Source organism: Lynx canadensis, chromosome E1 (genome assembly GCF_007474595.2).
Source record: "Lynx canadensis isolate LIC74 chromosome E1, mLynCan4.pri.v2, whole genome shotgun sequence".
Taxonomy (NCBI): domain Eukaryota; kingdom Metazoa; phylum Chordata; class Mammalia; order Carnivora; family Felidae; genus Lynx; species Lynx canadensis.
Genome location: NC_044316.2, coordinates 34,647,482 through 34,666,714, shown reverse-complemented (window position 1 = coordinate 34,666,714; position 19,233 = coordinate 34,647,482). Strand labels below are relative to the sequence as shown.

The window sequence follows — 19,233 nt, the reverse complement described above, 5'->3', positions numbered from 1 at the left end:
GGGCTGACTCCGCCCCCAGTCCCGCCTGGACGCTCCAAGTGGCCCCCGCCGACCCTCTGTTGCCGCTCTGGAAGCTTGACCCTGAAGACTGCCGGGGGCTGAGACCACGCCCGCGTCCTCAGCTCCCACCGAGTGGACTGTTTCGAGGCGTGGTGTCTGGGTCAGGACCACGGCGCAAACCACCGGCTGCCGTGGGAACGAGTGCTTCGCCGTGTGGGGCACAAAAATGCTCCCACTTCCCGTACCACCCCCTCAGCCCCGGCACCTTCGCTTCCAGATGCTCCCCGGGCTCTCGCTCATTCTCTCATTTCATTCATTTACCACAGATCTGCACTGGGGGTGATCTAATGGCAGGGAACAATAGGCAGTTGTTCCCGCTCATTGTGCACTCTGTGCTGTAAGCACTTTAGACAGATTATTTAATTTAATCCTTGCAACAGCCCTCTGAGGTAGATAATACTATTCCCATTCAAGACTGGCTACGTAATTTGTGGGGGCCGGTGCAAAATGAAAATGCAGGGCCCTTGCTCCAAATTAAGAATAGCAAACTGGGGGCAGCAGGGCATTAAAGCAAATGTACAGCCCTCGGTCCTGCTGTCACTTTAGAGGTGAGGAAACAGGCTCAGAGAGGTTAAGTGGCATGCTCAAAGTCACAAAGCTAGCACACACTGGGGCTGCGATTCAGACTGTCTGGCTCCACAGCCCTGAGCGCCCAGGCTGGGCCCCCGGTTTCATCTGCAAATATTAACAGCCCAGAACAAAGTGGTGGGCTCACCTGGGAGGGATCCAAGGGCTGCTAAGCCCACAGCCTCCAGGAGCTCAGAACTCTGGGGAGACAAGCCAGGTAGAGGAGCCCTCATGTTCCTTTGCTTTACTGAGTCACCTTAAATCTAGCTCTACCCTTCCCCCTCTTCACCAGGGCAAGAAATTCAATCTCAGCCATGCTGAGAGAGCCTGACCCCTCCCGGGGGCTTCCGTGGGGTCTGAGAAACCAAAGGGAGGGGCAGGGCCTGGTACCTCATCCTGGGGCCACCTTGGTCACCCCTACTCCTTTTCCGCTCAGTGCTCTCCCAACCGCTGATTTGTCCTCAGTGCTCAGAGTCTGGCCCTACAAGGAGCCTGCTACTGAGGGAAGATGGCCTTCTATAGGCCAGAAGAAAATTGGGGGGTGGGGGGGCACGGAACAGGATGCTGCTGTCTTTCTTAAGTGGAAGGGGGATGCAGGGAAAGGAGCTGCCGGGTTTTGGTTTAGGTTTTGGTGTTTTTTTTAGAGGGAGAGAGGGAGTTCTGCTGTGACTGTTACAGGTGGGATGGACAAGAGCACCTACTAGGAGTCAGACCCCCAGAGTTCAGAACTCTGCTCCAAGATGTGCACTTAATAATAATAGTAATCACTTAGTAATAAGTGGTTATGCTCCCTGACCTTGAGTAAATTACTTAACCTCTCTATGACTCTGTGCCTCCGTTTCCTTACTTGTCAGACGGGAACAAGAATTCCTTCCTTATGAGGTTTGCTCGGCGGCTCCTCCCGGGTCAGTGTCCGTTTGGCCCCGGGGCCTACCCCCGTCAGAGACTAACCCTGAGCAGTGAGCCCATCATACCCCTCATTCCTGGTCTTGCCCGGCAGTGCCGAGTCCAGCCCCCATCTGTCTTCTGGCATGTGCACCTACACCTGGGAGGTCTCCATCGTTCTTGGCCACTGTCCCACCTGTCACCCCTTCCCTACCTGTGCCCTCCTCTTCTTCTAAACTGACTCTCCCCATGGACTTGACTTTCCTCAGGACTCCCAAGGGGTCCTGCTTGACCGCCACCAAGAAGAGATTGGTAGTTTTGTTCCCTGTAGCTATTTCTGGACCGTTTTCCTCCAATGAGAACCTTCCTTCTTAGAGGCTTAAGCCACTGGGCTGCTGTGCCTGGGTCTGTGCCCCACCCCATTCTCACCAGGCTTCAGGCTTGGCTCACAGTCTTCTCATCCAGATCTTGCTTAACCCCGCGTGACTCTATTATTCAGGAGGATGGCCTTGACCTCTCACCCATGGTCACATTTTTGGGCTTGTCATCACCCCAAATTCCTCCCCACTCAAGGCAGGCTTCCTGTTCTCTGATCTTAATCTCATTCCTTGGCATCCACCATACCCTCCGGCTTGCCAACCTCTCTGCCGTGACCCCACCTTCAATGTCATCAATCGCCTTCTCTCAACCAAAGCCTGTCCCTTGATATTTGTCATAATCTGCCTCATCCATCTTGAAAGTCTTTCCATCTTTCCCTTCATATCAAACACCCATACTACCTCCCTATGTCTCCTTTCTTTTTTTAAATGTTTATATTTTGAGAGAGAGAGAGCACTAGCTGAGAAAGGGGGGGGGGGTACAGAGGATCCGGGCTCTGTGGTGACAGCAGCAAGCCAATGTGGGGCTTGAACTCAGGAACCCTGAGACCATGACCTGAGCCAAAGTCGGAAGCCCCACTGACTGAGCCACCCAGGTGCCCCCCATGTCCCTTCTTTCCCGTCCTCCTAACCCACTTTAGTCGGCTTCTGCTGTCAGCCCTGCCTCACTGGAACACTGTATGCTAAGCCCACCCAATGGCCGCCATGATGCTGAAACCAGTAGGCTTTTTTCAGTCCCATCTTGGTCGGCTTTTCCAGAGTCCGACCATGAAGGTCCTCCCTCCTTGCAACTCTCCATCCCTTTGCCTTTGGGACACCACCTCTCCTGGGGTTCCCTTGACCTTCTAGTGCTTCTCTTTCACAGGGGCACTCCTGAGTTCCCTGAGCCCAGGCCTGAGCCTGCTTCTCTCTTGCTGCTCCCCAGATGATTCCCTTCCATGCCTGCACTATCTCCACAATGAACACCCTGATCCCTCCCACCAACCTCTCCTCTGTGTCCCAGAGCCGTGCTGTCTCCACACACGCGTCCCAAGGGCACCTCAAGTGAACATGTCTAAAAATGACGTCACGAACCTCCACGTGAGCCTCTTAGTGCCCCCTCCTCAGCAAATGGCCTCACCGTCCAGCATAATCCCCCCTCTGCAAACCACTCTTGATGCCTCCCCCTCCCTCACTGCCAATTTTTAGGATGTTTCCTCCTCTACAGGCCTCAAGACCCTTCTCACTACCTCTGCCTCCACCTGCTGCAGACCTCCGCCATCTCCCCTGGGTCCTGCTACGGCCTCCCAACCAATCCTTCTTCCGCTCCTGCCCCTTTCCAGTCCATTCTCCACTAGGAAGCCAGAGGGACCTTTCCAAAGTGCAGGATCACTCCCCTGACCAAAGCCCTTCAACATCTTTCTTCTTTCATCAGCAACCAGAATTGCTACGCAGACTTCCGGAGTCCCTCCAAGACCTGGATGCCTGCCCGGCAGCCATGCCGGCCTTCCGTAGTTCCTCAACTCTGACTCACCACTATGCCACAGGGCCTTTGCACATGTTCCTCCTGCTTCCCCAGCACTCCCCCCACGCCCTCTCCACACCCCACCTTCTTGTTCCTCCATGGCTGCTACACAGATGTGATTTCCTCAGGGAAGCCTCTCCTACCAGGCCAGGCTCCTTGTTAGTCACGGCCCTTCTTACAGTGGGTGGTTGTACATTCGTGTGTATGGCTGTCAGATTAGCTTCCGTCTCCTTCAACAGACTGTGAGCAACACAAGGGCAGGAGCCTGGTCTCTCTCCACCCACCGTTGTACCTAAGCAGGGTGCCTGGCAGGCAGCGGGCACTCAATAAATATTGGCAAAATGTAGCGAATGAGACAAGTGTAAAAGTACATGATGGGACACAAAGTTGGCTCGTCGTCGTTATTCAGGGAAGGCTTCTTGGAGTGGGTGGGATTTGAGCAGGCCAAAGCTCACTGGCCAGGCAGGCCTGGACAAGCCATGCCTTCTGCTGGCGCCTCATTTCTTATCTGTAAAAGGAGCGAAGTTCGACAAAATGACCCGAGGCCCTGGCATCCTCATAACCGCCCATGTTCTCCTCAGGGGGGTTATTCTCCCGCCGGCCGCTGGCTTAGGCCTCGCTGAGTCGGCCCAGTTTTGCACACAGACTCCAGTCCTCCCAAGCCCGGGCGGTCCGGTCTGCAATCCCAAGTTCGGCCACCGGGCGGCGCGCGGAGACCGGCCACGCGGCCGGGAGTCACGGCGAAGACCCGCCTGCGGCTCGGGTGGGTGCCGGGGCCCGCCCCCTCGCAGCCTGCCGCCCTTCCTCCCGGTGCGCAGCGTCCCGGCCTCGGCCGCCAGCAGCCATGCTGGGCGCTCGGACCTGGCTGGGCCGCGGCCTCCTGCTGCCCTGCGCCCGGGCGGGCCGCGCCGCGAGCCCCAGGTACGGGCGGGTGAGCGGGCCGCCGCGGCGAGCGCTGCGCCCGAGGGGTCCCGGGCCGGCTGTCACCGCGCTGGTTCCCTAGTACCAGCCCCGCCACCCCTACTGCCTCCTCCGGAACTTCGCCGCACCTAGTCTGCGCTCGCGACCTGGTCCGGGCAGTAACGACCTCCTTCCCTCTACTCCTTTCAGTCCCTTCCAGCTGCAGGGCTAGCTCCCTTGGGTCTCTTCAGACACCCCCTCCAGGAAGCCTTCCCTGAACCCCAATGCTGGGCCGAGGATCCTTATCCGGCAGCACCCTGGGCTGATCACAGTCCTCGAGGCTTCAGGAGCCTGTCATTTAGGTCTGCCTCCCCCCCCTCCTCCCCGCGCCGCCGGGGCACCAGGCTCCCAAGCTGAGCCCTGTGAGATCTGAGCCAGTTAATGACTTCCTAGGGGTCCTGGGGGTCTGGCCTCATGGAAGTGCCCAGGGCATGATGTTGAGTGACACGGTCCTCTGTGTCAATTTTCCCCTCGTTGTCCCTCACTCGGTCTGGTCCCAGATCTGATTATTGCCCTGTCCAGCCACCAAGAGCTTGCAGCCTCCTGCCCAGACCACCAACCCAGGCCTGCCAGAGAGACCCCTCCAGCTCAGCCTCCCTGGGGAGGGGCCCTGTTAGGGGGAAAGAATGGAGGCCGAAGGACCATTCTGTCCATTGTGACTCACCCTGACCTCACAGTCATCAGCCTTCCCACCGCCAGGTCCGAGAGGTTGGGGGAGACTAACCTGGCAGGGAGCCCCCAATGAGCCACCTTTCTTCACCCCCCCAAAAACACAAGGGGGAGCACAAAGGCCACGGTCTCCCCCGTGGTTCAGAAAGGTGGGTTGGGTTGGGAGCAGGGGGTTCCGGGGGGAGGTGCCAGAGGGCAGGGTGGAGTGGAGCGGAGCGGAGCTCTGGGGAAAGCCTAGGAGGGAGTGGGCTGGAAAGCCCTCACTGCACCTGCCTGCCCGTGCCAGGGGTAGCTCCTCCCGGGACAAGGACCGAAGTGTGACGGTCAGCAGTTCAGGGCCCATGCCCGCTGGAGGGAAGGGAAGCTGGACCAACTGCTCCCCATCCACACCCCAGAAGGTCCCCAACCGCCTGATCAATGAGAAGTCACCGTACCTCCTGCAGCATGCCTACAACCCTGTGGACTGGTGAGTACCCCTGATGTCCTTGCCCTGGGGCAGCTGGGCCCTTGGCCCCTCCTACACCCCTCCCCCACACCCGGGGGCCAGTGAGTGATGCCCAGCCCTGCCCGCCCTAGGTACCCCTGGGGACAGGAAGCCTTCGACAAGGCCAGGAAAGAAAACAAGCCAATTTTCCTTTCAGGTAACACAGCCACCTTCCCTGGGATGGGAGGAAGGGAGCAGTAGTGGATGGGGGCAGGGGCAGAAGGGTCCTCTGGGCCTGCGACCTCCCAGGAAATCTCTAGCCAGTCACTGGATGCCCCCCTCCCCCCGCCCCCCGCCTGGCCCACCATGTTCCCGTTCCAGTGGGGTACTCCACCTGCCACTGGTGCCACATGATGGAGGAGGAGTCCTTCCAGAATGAGGAGATCGGCCGCCTGCTCAGTGAGGACTTTGTCAGCGTGAAAGTGGACCGGGAGGAGCGGCCAGATGTGGACAAGGTGTATATGACCTTCGTACAAGTGAGTAGTGTGTCCACGTATCGGGCGGTGGGGGGGGGGCTGGTCCCCGCATGGGGGGGGCCACTCCCCTCACCCCCGCCCTCTCTCTGCTAGGCCACCAGCAGTGGTGGGGGCTGGCCCATGAACGTGTGGTTGACTCCCAACCTCCAGCCCTTTGTGGGGGGCACCTACTTTCCCCTTGAGGATGGCTTGACCCGAGTTGGCTTCCGCACGGTGTTGCTGAGGATACGGGAGCAGGTGGGTATATGCCCCCTGGGGAGGGGAGAGGGGTGAGGACTGGGGGGTGGGTCAAGGGCAAGGAAACAAGAGCCCTCCCCCCCCACCGCATGCTGACCTCCAGGTCTGCCCTGCCTCCCACAGTGGAAACAGAACAAGAACACCCTGCTAGAGAACAGCCAACGTGTCACCGCAGCCCTACTGGCCCGCTCAGAGATCAGCATGGGTGACCGCCAGCTGCCGCCCTCCGGTGCCACCATGAACAGCCGCTGCTTCCAGCAGCTGGACGAGGGCTATGACGAGGAGTACGGGGGCTTCGCCGAGGCCCCCAAGTTCCCCACGCCGGGTCAGTGTCCCCTTCATGCCTGCCCCATCCCCATCCCAGCTTTCTGATCCCTGTCCTGGTCAACAGCTTCTGACCTCTGGCTTGGTCACTCGCCTCCTGCTCTCCTGACTGGCCAGTGACCTCCTTACCCCAGCCTGGCACTAGCTACCTAGCGTAGACCTAACGTCTGGTCTCCGCAGCAACGCCGGGACGCTGGCCTGGGTAATGATCTTCGGTCGTCTGTGCTGACCGCTGACTCCCTAACCTGCAGTCTGTCCAGGGAGACGGCCTGTTGAGTGCACTCCCAACCCCAGCCTGGCCCGATCTCTGATCGCCCAGATCTCTGCCCTCTGCGTCCCCCATTCTCTCATCCAAGTGCACTTGGTGCCCACAGTGATCCTGAGCTTCCTGTTCTCCTACTGGCTCAGCCATCGACTCACCCAGGATGGCTCTCGGGCCCAGCAGATGGCCTTGCACACCCTGAAGATGATGGCTAACGGGGGCATCCGAGACCACGTGGGACAGGTGAGGGGGATTAGGCATTCCCGGGAGGGGGCAGGGGGGCGGAGGCAGAGGCTGGGCTTGGCCACCAGCCCCGTGTCCTGCCCGACACAGGGCTTCCACCGCTACTCCACGGACCGCCAGTGGCACATCCCCCACTTCGAGAAGATGCTGTACGACCAGGCGCAGCTCGCGGTGGCCTATTCACAGGCCTTCCAGGTGACCCCTGAACCCAGCCCAGAGCAAAGACACCTAGCCTGTCCACCTACCCCCGGCTGCCCCTCTTAGTCAAGGGCTTTCTTGGGGACTTGTGGCTCCGCCTCAACTTCATTCTTAATTCCCTCCCCTGTGCCCAGGCTCCCTCCCTGGCCCTCCTGGGACGATGTTGGCTGTCCCCTCTGTACCCAGGCAGGCGGTGGCCTGGTACTCTGTTTACAGTCTGCTTTCTCCCCACTCAGATTTCTGGTGACGAGTTCTACTCCGATGTTGCCAGAGGCATCCTGCAGTACGTGGCTCGGAACCTGAGTCATCGGGTGTGTGTCCACTGAGGCAGGCGGGCCTGGCTGTGGGAGGGCTTGGGGGCCCCCCGTTGCCCTGAAGGCCGGGGCCAGCCAAATCTCCTCTCCCCACAGTCTGGAGGCTTCTGCAGCGCAGAGGACGCAGACTCACCCCCAGAGCGGGGCATGCAGCCCAAAGAGGGTGCCTTCTACGTGTGGACGGTCAAAGAGGTCCAGCAGCTACTTCCTGAGCCTGTGCCGGGTGCCACGGAGCCCCTGACCTCGGGCCAGCTCCTCATGAAGCATTACGGGCTCACGGAGGCGGGCAACATCAGCCCCAGTCAGGTGAGGACGCTTGAGGATGGGGAAGGGGTCCTGAAGCCAGGCGGGTGAGGGGGACTCCCTCTCACAGGGGCCGTTTTCCTCAGGACCCCCAGGGGGAGCTGCACGGCCGGAATGTGCTGACTGTCCGCTATTCGCTGGAACTGACCGCTGCCCGCTTCGGCCTGGACGTGGAGGCCGTGCGGACCTTGCTCAATACGGGGCTGGAGAAGCTCTTCCAGGCCCGGAAACATCGGCCGAGGCCGCACCTGGACAGCAAGATGCTGGCTTCCTGGAACGGTGGGGCGGCCGTGCCTGAGGCCGGGTCCCATTTACAGATTTACCCTCTACGAGGGCCCCTTCTGTGTGCCAGGCACCTGCTAGAAATCAGGTCTCCCTGTATCTTGTTTCTGATCCTCAGTTTACAAACGAGTGAACTGAGGCTTGGAGAGCTTAAGTGACCCACCCGACGTCACACACAGGGGCCAGGAGCTCTTACCCATTCACCCCATTGCTCCAGAGAGGCCAGGGCTCAGGGGGTCAGGGTGGGCATACCTGGAAGGAGCCCCCCCCCCCTCCCCCCGGCCAGCTTCTCACGGCCACCAGTGTTTCCTCCCTCCAGGACTGATGGTGTCTGGGTTCGCTGTGACTGGGGCTGTCCTGGGCCTGGAGAGGCTGATCAACTATGCCACCAATGGTGCCAAGTTCCTGAAGCGGCATATGTTTGACGTGGCCAGTGGCCGCCTCATGCGGACATGCTATGCAGGCTCCGGGGGAACCGTGGAGCACAGGTCGGGGGCCGGGCAGCCTGGGAAGGCTTGTCTCCCTGGGCATCCCAGGCCTGTCTCTGCCCCTCTCCCCTACCTCCTGTTAGGCCCCAACCCCGACTCTGCCATCTGCTCGCCGTGAGCTCTGAGCTTCCCCGGGCCCAGTTACTCATCCAGAAAATGGGCTAATGGTACCCAACAAAGAGGTAGATTCTGAGGGTTAAGCGAAAGGATGCGTGCAAAGGGCCTCCTCTGGGAAAGCCCCTCTCTCCCTGGGCCTGCTGGTAGCCTCTTCCCTAATGTCTGTCCCCACCCCCCCCCCCCAGCAACCCACCCTGTTGGGGCTTCCTGGAGGACTATGCCTTCGTAGTGCGGGGCCTACTGGACCTGTACGAGGCCTCGCAGGAGAGCTCGTGGCTCGAGTGGGCTCTGAGGCTGCAAGATGCCCAGGACAGGCTCTTCTGGGACTCCCAAGGTGGCGGCTACTTCTGCAGCGAGGCCGAGCTGGGGGCTGGTCTGCCCCTGCGTCTGAAGGACGGTCAGTGGTGGGCTTGGAGCTGGCCTGGACCCGGTAAGGGCTTGGCTCTCCCTGTGGGAGGCATCAGCGCAGTGTGGTCATAAGGAGCCAGCGTGGGTTCCACCGCTAACTGACTTTGGGTTGGTCTCATTAAATTCCAGAGTGTCGGTTTCTCGATATGTGAAACAGCCAACATTGGTACTTGCGGGGAGGCGAAAGAGATGAATTTGGCCATTATGCGAACACGCTTGGCAGCAATGACTGCCATGCTTGGGATTCATATATCACACGAGGCCCGCTCGGTCCCTACCCTCACGAAGTACAAGAGCGTGGCCCCGGGGAAACAACTAGTCAACAGTAATAACTAACATGAAAGTGCACGCGCAGATGGGTGGTTGCAATGAGAGTGCCATAAAGGAGTAGGTGCCTGGCCCCTGCCTCTTCAGGAGCGCTCTCCGTCACCGGACATGTCTGTTAATGGTCTGCTCTCTCCCCCACCCGACCCAAGTGTAAGTGTCCTGAGAGCAAGGCCTTGCCTTTTGTCACTACATGCCCGGAGTCTAGTGCAGTCTGGCAGATTGTAGGTCCTCCGTCAATGTCAGCTGACGTCAACGTTAGTCCCCAAAGGGACCTGGGGAGAGAACAGCGGTGGGGCCTGACTCAGCTCCAGGGAGGTCAGACCAAACCTGGAACAGGTGTCGTTGAGCCAAGGGCTATGGGAGGCCAGGAGGGTCGAGGCGGAGGCGGGGTGTGCCCACGTGGGCAAAGCTGGGTCCCTGCAAGGTCTTACAGGCGTGACGAGTAGTGGATGTCTCTGGAGGGCTTTAAGTGGGTCGTGATCGGGTCCGGTTAGGTCTAGGAACGTCATTCCGACTGAAAATGGAGGAGGGACCTTCAGAAGGGGGCAGGGGAAACAGGGTGACCAGGTAGGAAACCTGTCAGCGGCATTCAGTCCCGCAGGGGCTGGCAAAGGCTTCGGACGAGCCGGAAGTATGAGATGGGGAGAAATGGTAGGATTCAGGTCTACTCCGGCTGCAGGCCCTGTGGACTCGGGCGGGGGCGGGGTGGTGGGAATTAGAAGTGGGGAGTGAGTGAGAGAAGGGAGGGAGAGGCAAGGGTGATGGCACTCTGGCTTGAACAGCTCGGGGGGTGGGGGTGGGGGTGGGGGCTGGGTTCGGTAGACTCTTCTGCATCCTGTCCCCATCCCCCGCCACTCTGGCCACAGTCTCGGGACCCAGTGACCCTCCCTCACCGCTCCCACCCCCCGCTGCCCCCTGCAGACCAGGATGGCGCGGAGCCCAGTGCCAACTCCGTCTCGGCCCACAACCTGCTTCGGCTGCACGGCTTTACGGGCCACAAAGACTGGATGGACAAGTGCGTGAGCCTGTTGACCGCCTTCTCTGAGCGCCTGCGCCGTGTGCCCGTGGCCTTGCCCGAGATGGTCCGTGCCCTCTCAGCCCATCAGCAGACCCTCAAGCAGGTGTGTGTGTGGGGGGCAAGGGCGTTTGCGTTGGGACCCTGAGTTGGGGGGCATCTGGGCTGCCGTGGGGGACAGGGGCATGGGGTGGGGCTCCTGGAGCTGTCCCCCCAGAGCTCAGGTCTGTGAGCGTGCGGCCATCTATGAGTACGTGTGCACGTGTCTCCAGGGGCATATCTATACGAGCTGCTTTAGGCAGCGGAGGTATCTGAGCGAGTGTGCATCTGAGGAGCCAGGCCTCTGGCAAGGGAGCGCCTCTGTGCCTGCCTGTTACTGGGGCTCTCAGAGTAGGGAGGGCAAGAGGCAGGGGCTCTGAACACTGAGCGTTCACCAGTAAATGTTTGCCTGTCTGCACGTGTATGCCCCGGGTTCAGGTCTGCCGGCTTATATTTGCACGTTTGCCTGTATATCTCTGCCTCTGTGTGTGTGTGTATGTGTGTGTGTGTGTGTGTGTGTGTGCGCTCATGCGTGTACGTACGTGTTCCCACATGCCCAGCAGTGACTCCCTGAGGCAGCCTCCCAGCAGCGGGTCTGGAGGATGCTGAGCTGAGTCCCCATTCCTTCCCGGGGATGTAGTGTGGGGTGGAGGGAAGATGGGGAAACCGTGGTAGGTGGGGATCCAGCTCCCTGCACCTGACCCTGGAGTTGCCTTTCTGTTCCGGCCAGATCGTGATCTGTGGAGACCCCCAGGCCAAGGACACCAAGGCTCTGTTGCAGTGTGTCCACTCCATCTACATTCCTAACAAGGTTCGAGACTGTGAGCCCGGCCCCACCCTCCAGCTCCCTTGTCTGCCACCCCCATGCGGCTCTCCAATGATCCCCTCTTCTGTAGGCCTGGGAGAGGAAGCCCACCAGTGGGCCCTGCCAGTGTCCCAGCGCCCCCCTGGGTGACCGTCTACTCTGCTGCTATCACAGGTGCTGATCTTGGCCAACGGGGACCCCTCCAGCTTCCTGTCCCGTCAGCTGCCCTTCCTGAGTACCCTGCGACGGCTAGAAGACCGGGCCACGGCCTACGTGTGTGAGAATCAAGCCTGCTCAGTGCCCATCACGGAGCCCTGTGAGTTACGAAAACTGCTACATCAGTGACTGCTTCGCCCTCCTCGGGCTGGGGCAGAGCTTCCCAGCTGAACAGAGACTCAGGCCTGGCAGGGCCCTGCACACCCTGCGGCCATCCCCGGGCACCCTGTCACCGGATGCCCTCGGACATCCTCACTGGCCCACCATGGGCCCCCACTCACCCTGGAATAAACCTAACGGCATCCTGCGGTAATCTCAGGGCCTCAGCCTTGCTTGGGAGAGAGGGGCCTCCGGCTGACCCCTTTGCCTTCTCGAATTCCTTCTTCACCTCTAGAGGTCACCAGGCTGACGCCGCCCCGTCCATGGTCATTGCAGCTTGAATGAAACTGAGGGCTGGGGGCCTGTGATGATCACCAGGGGTGGGGTTGGGGTGTGGACTTGTCCTGGAGGGGAAAGGCTAGTCCTTGCCCTCAGTGGGGTTAAGAAAGGGGCCTGCTCTCCTCTTCCCATTGTCTCCTGTTTTAAGCTGGAGCAGTGGTAGAGGATGCTTCACATGAGCGTTTATTTTTCAAGGAAGGGTAACATTTGCATATTCTCTGGCACATCATGGGAGCTAAGAACCAGGGATGGTCATTTTGGGGGTGTCCACCCAGCCCCCAGCCTTACCAGGATGGAGGCCTCCCTGTAGGAGGTCATACTGTCCCTGCCCCTGCTTTCACACAAACCAGTCTGGGGAGAGTTCTCCTTCATTTGGAACATCCGTTGGGTTGGAAGTCATTCTCCAAATCGGGTTCCTTCCTGCTGCAGGGAAAGCTGGTACTTTTCTGTGGCCTCCTCCTGTCCCTTCCGTGTTGGGAGATGATCACAAGTCCTGTCCTTGGCTTCCACATCTTCACAGACCCCAGAAACCCCATCTAGCTTCCGCCGCGGGGAAGGTACTGGGAAGCATGCTTTGGGAAGGGCAGGTGCAGCGGGATGAGGCTGACAGGCGGGGGTGGGGGGGTGGGAGGAGCTTCTCCCTCCCCACACCCTTCAGGGGTCTGCTGAGCCTGGGCACTGTCGCAGCCCCAGAGCCACCCAGTACAGACAGACAGAAGAGGCTGTTGGAGGCGAGACTGGAGTGGGGCCACTGTTTGTGTGGATGTCAGCAGTGGGGAGGAGTGGGAGACCGGACTGTCACTGCAAGGTCTGCACATGGTCACACACAGCCACACATGCTCAGTGGGACCAGGGTCAGCTTTGGCTGGGCAGCTTTTGATGGTGCAAGCCACCTTGGCCCATCTGGAGGGGATTAGGGCTCTGGCCAACAAGGTCAGCTGGCCCTTTTCTGGCTAGAGCCTGCTCCGTGTTGGCCAGGAAGTCTGAGGACTGGGCCAGTGGAGCCGGGTCTGGGGGGGGGGGGTGGGCAGTGAGGAGGGAGGATGGAGTGTGGTGAAGCACAGGTGGCCTTTTTGGCAGCCCCAGCCCTGGCTCTGGAAAGTCTGGGCAGTTTGCAAAACCCTCTGCGTCCGTCTCATTGACCCATACGAATGAGGCAGTGAGGCAGGTACCTTTGGCCTTCGATGGTTAGATATTCAAGGCCCAGGGAGGGTAACAGATGGACCTGCGACCACTCATCACATCTGGTTCTTTCTGGGGCCTTCAGGGTACAGTAAAAACTGCTGAACCTTCCTCTTCCTCCAGGAGGTGCAGGCACAGTTGTGAAAGGAGGTGCATTTGGTGTTTCCTACCTCTCTAGCCAGCCTTCACTCTGCTCTGTGTGTCCTCAGTTCCCTTCCTCTGATACCAGGCATGTGCTTGAGAAAGGGATCCTGTAACAGGTTCAAAGGAAGCAGTTAGGGCCTTAAAGGGTTAGGGCTCCCGGGAGAGCTAGCATTTTCTGACTAGGACAAAGCTGAACGTAAGTCTTGCTCAGATACGGGATTTTTAAAGTCTGCAGCCTTTGCTGGTCCCGCTTGCATCCGCTCCTCGCTCAGCCAGCAGGGGCTGTTCTGGAGGAGCTGTGGGCCAGTGCCATTGGAGACAGGACCTCCCAGTTTGAGAAGTCACTGAAATAAGGTCATCTCCCCAAGCCTCAGTTTTCTTATCCAAAAAATGGGACGACCTCCACCCAACTCCCAAGGCTGTGAGGTGACTACATGGAATGATGTGTCATCGCTGAGCAGAGCATGTCAGAGATGGGAAGATTATCTCAGTTCCTGAGGGAGCCAGCCAGGCTGTGAAGGAGGTGTAAGGGGGAGACGGTTGGAGAGGGCTGGTGGGGCTGGCAGAGCAGGTATGAAGGCTCTCCCTCAAACCCAGAGGACATCTTAGACACACTTAGGCCTAACTTCTTTGTTAGGAAACTGAGGCCCAAGGAAAGGAATTTCTTGTCCCTCTCATTCTCCTCCCTGCCTAAGGTTATTCATCTAATAAAGATTTATTAAGTACCTACTATGTGCCAAACATGGGACCAGGCTCTGGTGAGCAAAATGGACATAAAGTCTTGCCCGAGGGAACATAGAGCCTAGAGGGGGTTTCATTACTACAAACATAAACCTATAATCCGAGTCTGGGTGAAGCCTTTGAGGTTCCAGATTCTTGTCTAGCTCTGTACTGTGTCCTCAGCACCTTGACACTTAGTAAGCACTGCAATACTTGCTGAAAAAGGCCATTCTGAGGAGGTGATGGTGGAGCTGAGACTTGGAAGGTAGGAGTTAAAGAGGGTTTCACCCTTTTTTTTTTGCCTTCTCTGTAGGTCTTGCTTCCCTTCTCCCCTTACCCACTCAGGCTAAGAGAGCATCTGAGGCGGGGTCCCCTGGTGCCCCCACCCAGGGATCAGGATGCTTTAGGGGGCAGGTCACCCCAGGTCCCAAGGCCAGGGAGGTAAATGTGTCTGCCCCACACCCTGCCACCTTCCTGGGTATGCTCTAGAATAGAGCTCAGCCCAGAGACAGGGGTGGCCTGGATGATGGATGGAGGTGTGGGACCTGCTGACCACCAGGAAACTTGACCACTGGGCTGGGCAAGCCTCTCTGGGCTCATTGTACCCTCTGCAAAGAGGGGATGATTAAAGTCCCTACGTCCTGGTGCCAGCCCTGGGGCTTCTTGACACTGTGGGGGAAGGGCAGGCCGACCAGGCAGACTGCGGACCTGCGGGAGGGATGAAGGTGTCAGACACGTGGAGTGAACCATAAATAGGCCCCTCTCCCAGAAGACCGCTGAGAGTTCAAGCCTGGCGCGGCACACACGGAATGAGAGCAGAGACTCCCGCCAGGAGGGAAAGGCACTTAAGGGATCTGCTCATTAGCATGCAATGCAAATGAGCTCGGCCTCATTTACACAACTCGGTGCCCGGATTTGGCGAAAGGGCAACCCGAGAGGCTGCAACCCCTCGGCGCCTCCCCACTGCACTGGCTGCAGCCCGCCCTCGAGGGGGCTGAGACACCCACCCCGGGCGGCCGGAGGCACGCGGGGGCTGCTCGGGTGGCCCGGGGGGAGGGGGGGGCGGGGACGGGAGATCATCCGGTCCACGCCTCTGCCTCTCCGCAGTGGCGTCAGCACCCCGAAGTCTCGGGACCCAGCACTGACTGACCTTCTTGGTCCCGCCGCCGTGTCCACCTTCCCAGAGGTGGGGAAGTGCTTTCCGGACGTCTAATGCTCGACGCCCTCTCCGCCCCACCTCGCTCCAGCGCCCAGCGCTCCCGCGGCGCTCTGCACCCGGGCACCTACAGCCTTTTGGGGCGGCGCTGGCGGTGAGAGGGAGCAGGAGCTGACTGAGCCCAGGGACTCGCGAAGGTGGGGCGGGGCGAGGTTCCCGGGGCACACGAGCGTGTGCGCGAGTGGAGAGCTGCAGACACTCGAGGACCCGCTCCCCCGGTAGCAGAGGTGTGCGAGAGCAGCCACGAGAAGCTCCTGTCCTGCGGCTGCCTTCCCAGCCGTACTGGAACTCGAGAGGGAAAAACTGAGACACGGGGTGGGAGGTTGGTAAGACCTTGCAGGCCAAGAGCCAGCAAAGCCCAGCTCCGTGCTTCCACTCCCTCCCACACACCGGAGGCCCCCGCAGGTCCCTTCGAGGGAGCTTCTCTCTGCTCCTCAGCTGATCTTGGGGACCTGGGCTCTGGGACTGGCTTGACCTGTTTGGGGCCACGTGTTCGAGGTCGAAGCCCCTGCGAGAGATCCACAGCCTCCAAAGGATCCCTAGGGGCAGAGAGGAGGAAGCTCAGGAGTGTTGACCTGAGGTCAGGGTCGGCGGCTTAGCGTTAGAAGGTCAGGGTCAACGTCGCAGAAGTGGACCTGGGAGAGGGGTCTACATAAGGAGGTTGGTGGAAACCACGCCCAGACCTTGCTTGCCCGGGACTTGCCTAGGCTCCGCCTGTTTCTCCAAGCCTGAAGCCCCTACCCCCGGGACATCCTACTCCGCTCCTCCCCTTCTTCAGTCGCGCTCCCGGGCTCGACTCCAGGGTAGGCGATTAATCCGGTGGACACCCAGGGTTTCGCTCTGGGGACCCTGGTCACCACCCACAGCCCCGGCCGCCAGCCTCTCTTCTGCCCAGGCCCGCCCAGAGCTGGGCCCCGCCCTCCGGCTGCGGTCCAATTCAGGGGTCTTGGACAAAGGATGCCCCGGGGCCCGCAGCGCTATCCCGGGACCCGGCGCCGAACACTCTGATTCCCCGGGGCTCCCTCCAGGGGAGTCCCAGAGACCCCAGTGGCCAATAGGAAAATGGGTTCGGTCTGGGTAGCCGTCTAATTGGCTCTGGCCTTCGGGAGCGGACCCAGGGGCAAGGGGAGGGGAGAGGGGCGGTCCTGGGCTTCAGGGTGGGAACCGGATTCCAGCTGTGGTTCTCTCCCCCGGCGCCCCCGCCCGCACTGCCACGGCGGCCCGCCAATGGGCGCGGGGCTCGGGGCCGGCGGCGCGCAGCGATTGGCTGCGAGGCTGGCTGGGGAGAGGCGGGGCCGAGGCTTGAAGTTGGAGTGAGGGATCCAGCTGTGGTGTGCGCCGGGCTCCTCGCGGCCGCTTTCGCTCGCTCGCTCCGCGTCTCGGCCGGAGGAGGAGGCAGTGGCGCCGGCGACAGCTACGGCAGCGGCAGCCACCGCGGCGGCTGCGGCGGCGGCATCTCCGCCTCCACCCCCGCCCGGGACGGCCCCCCACCGTCTCCCCGCCCCTCCCGGACCGGGAGCCCGCCGCGGGGCGGAGGAAGGAGCCGCCCCCCACCCCCTTCAAACCCACCCCCAAAGAGATCCCTCTTCCCCTCCCCCCGCCGCCGCTGGCGCGGAGCCGGGACGATGCTGACCCCTTAGATCCTGCTCCAGCTGCGCCGCAGGAAGAGGGGGCGCCCCTCCCCCGTACCCCCTGTTCTCCGACCCCCTTCTCTCTCCCCCTCTCCCGGCCGCTTCGCCGAAGGTAGCGCCGAATCGGGCGACTGGAGCCTGGGCGCGAAGCGAAGAAGCCGGAACAAAGTGAGGGGGAACCGGCCGGCTGGCCCGGGGGGCCCCAGGAGCCCTGGGGAAGCGGGACTCGCGCCGGGCGGGGCTTCCCTGCGACCCGGCGCCCCGCGGGCAGCATGCCCCTGCGGGCAGGGGGAGCTGGGCTGAACTGGCCCTCCCGGGGGCTCAGCCTGCGCCCTAGAGCCCCCCAGATGCGCCCCCGCCGGGGCCCCCCGGTTGCGTGAGGACACCTCCTCTGAGGGGCGCCGCTCGCCCCTCTCGAGACCGCCCGGGGCCCCGGCTGGCCAGAGGATGGACGAGGAGGAGGATGGAGCGGGCACCGAGGAGTCAGGACAGCCCCGGAGCTTCATGCGGCTCAACGACCTGTCGGGGGCCGGGGGCCGGCCGGGGCCGGGGTCGACGGAAAAGGACCCGGGCAGCGCGGACTCCGAGGCGGAGGGGCTGCCGTACCCGGCGCTGGCCCCGGTGGTTTTCTTCTACTTGAGCCAGGACAGCCGCCCGCGGAGCTGGTGTCTCCGCACGGTCTGTAACCCATATCCTCCAGGGCACGACGGCCGGGTTGGGGGGTCCGCAGGGGGGCGGGCCGAGCCGCCGGAGGGGACCGAAAGCCAGGTGAGTCGGAGAAGTGAGCCTGGAAGGTGGGCAGATGAGAGTGGGGGGGGGGCGCTGCTCAGGGAGGGAGGGGGCTTCAGAGTGGGAGCGGAGCCGCGAGCAGGTTTGGCTGATACCCCAGACGAGCCCCACCTCGGTACACACACCTCAGTCCTCCTTGGGGGGTTGGGATCCAGGCCAGGAAAAGAGAGGAGACGTGCCCCGCCGGTTTGTAGCTGGATGCTCTCCAGATGTGGGCAGGGGAGGGTCGTCATCCTCCAGATGTGGGAAGCTTCGGGAGCCTGGGAGCTCTACTCCGCCCGCCGCCCGTTAGCGAGCTGGGTTTGGTTTCCGACTTTGGGGGGTGGGGTGGGGAGGAAGCTGCGGGGCGGGGGAGGGGGACTGCAATCTCCTGGGTTTCCCTCCTGCCCGCCCCCCCCCCCCACCGGCTTCAAAGTTTGAGGTGGATTCTAGGGTCTGATCCCCACCCCCAACCTGGTCCTTGAGGCTGAGGTTTTTACTGACCCAGAGGGAGATGTTGGGGGTGGGGGGGCGGGGACCGGGTCCTAACTCCCCCACCCCCACCCGCGGGTTGGAGGCACAACAAGGAGATTCCGGCGGCGGCTGATGTCAGGGGCGCAGAATGAGAACAAGATGTGGTGAAGGGGAAGCTGTCTGCCCCCAGAGCCGGAGTAGAGACCCTTTCAGCTGGAGCCCAGTGCCCGGAGTGCCTCCTTTCTCCCCAATTCTTTATTCAGTGCGGGGTGCTTAAGGGTGGGTTGGGGAGTTTTGTGCTAGATTTTTTCTTGTAGAGGGAAAGACTGTGGCCAGTGCTTTGGCAAGCGGGGGATGGGATTGAACGGGTCCAAGTTACCCTTTCACAAACACAGAGTGCTCCCGCCTGAGGGCAGAGCAGGTATGGGAGACCGCAGCCCTCCAAGAAAGTATTGGGGGAACCGCGAGCCTGTGAGCCGGTCGGCTAAGGAAGACTCGGGTCCAGCACCCCGGAGGGTCTGCTCCTTGGCTGGGTGTGTGGAATGCAATCCCCACATTTCAGGGAGATAGATTTAGCACTGCCCCCTGTTCTCTGCCTGGTCTGGGGTGGCATGGGAGACCCCAACCCCCCTGCCCCCCTGGCCTCTTCTCCTCAGCTCCTAGCACAAAGCGCTGCTTGACTACTGCCGGGTTCCAGGCTCCGGGTGGGTCCCGTCACTGCCGGAAGGAAAGGGGAGGGGGGGGGGTGTGCTGCCATCCCAGGTCTTGACAGCTTCTCCTGACTCCTTCCTCCTGGCTCAGAGGCTCTTTTGCACCAGGGTGGGGGACCTCAGGTTTCCCTTGTAACCCCTGAGAGCCCAACCGGGACTCTGCTTTGGGGAAGGTGTGGGGGGGAGCCTGGTGCCACCTCACTCTGCAGTTCGGCTGCCTCTAGTGCGCAAAGCAGGGATGTGAGCTTGGGTCCCCCCCCAACCCCCATCCTCTACACCCCGCGGGTCTTTAGGAAGCCCCCCTCGTGACACCCTCTCTCCATCGCTTGCCCCTTCTTCTTTTTTCTCTGAGCTGCCGAAAGAGAGAGGTAGGAGGTCTCAGAGAGCTCT

The 19,233-nt window shown here is 61.1% G+C and overlaps 2 protein-coding genes across 13 annotated transcripts in view; both read left to right on the top strand.

Moving 5' to 3' along the window:
* Window positions 1-5,313: 5,313 nt before the first annotated feature.
* On the top strand, window positions 5,314-11,873 carry SPATA20 (spermatogenesis associated 20). 2 transcript variants are annotated; one of them, XM_032591206.1, is made up of 15 exons: window positions 5,314-5,488; window positions 5,599-5,663; window positions 5,828-5,982; window positions 6,076-6,219; window positions 6,343-6,544; window positions 6,918-7,048; window positions 7,139-7,243; window positions 7,483-7,557; window positions 7,657-7,866; window positions 7,950-8,142; window positions 8,465-8,633; window positions 8,936-9,147; window positions 10,407-10,606; window positions 11,270-11,350; window positions 11,519-11,873. In XM_032591206.1, the coding sequence occupies exons 1-15, from the start codon at window positions 5,364-5,366 to the stop codon at window positions 11,687-11,689; spliced, it is 2,238 nt and encodes a 745-aa protein (XP_032447097.1). In that variant the 5' UTR covers window positions 5,314-5,363; the 3' UTR covers window positions 11,690-11,873. The 2 variants fall into 2 exon arrangements, with proteins under 2 accessions (XP_032447097.1, XP_032447098.1); XM_032591207.1 differs by lacking the exon at window positions 11,270-11,350.
* Window positions 11,874-17,338: 5,465 nt separating this feature from the next.
* Window positions 17,339-19,233, top strand: part of CACNA1G (calcium voltage-gated channel subunit alpha1 G) — a 61,175-nt gene continuing 59,280 nt past the window's right edge. For all 11 annotated transcript variants that reach the window (XM_030296324.1, XM_030296321.1, XM_030296317.1 and 8 more), the window contains exon 1: window positions 17,339-17,580. In XM_030296324.1, coding sequence (XP_030152184.1) covers window positions 17,339-17,580 — 242 coding nt within the window. The remainder of the gene's footprint in view (window positions 17,581-19,233) is intronic.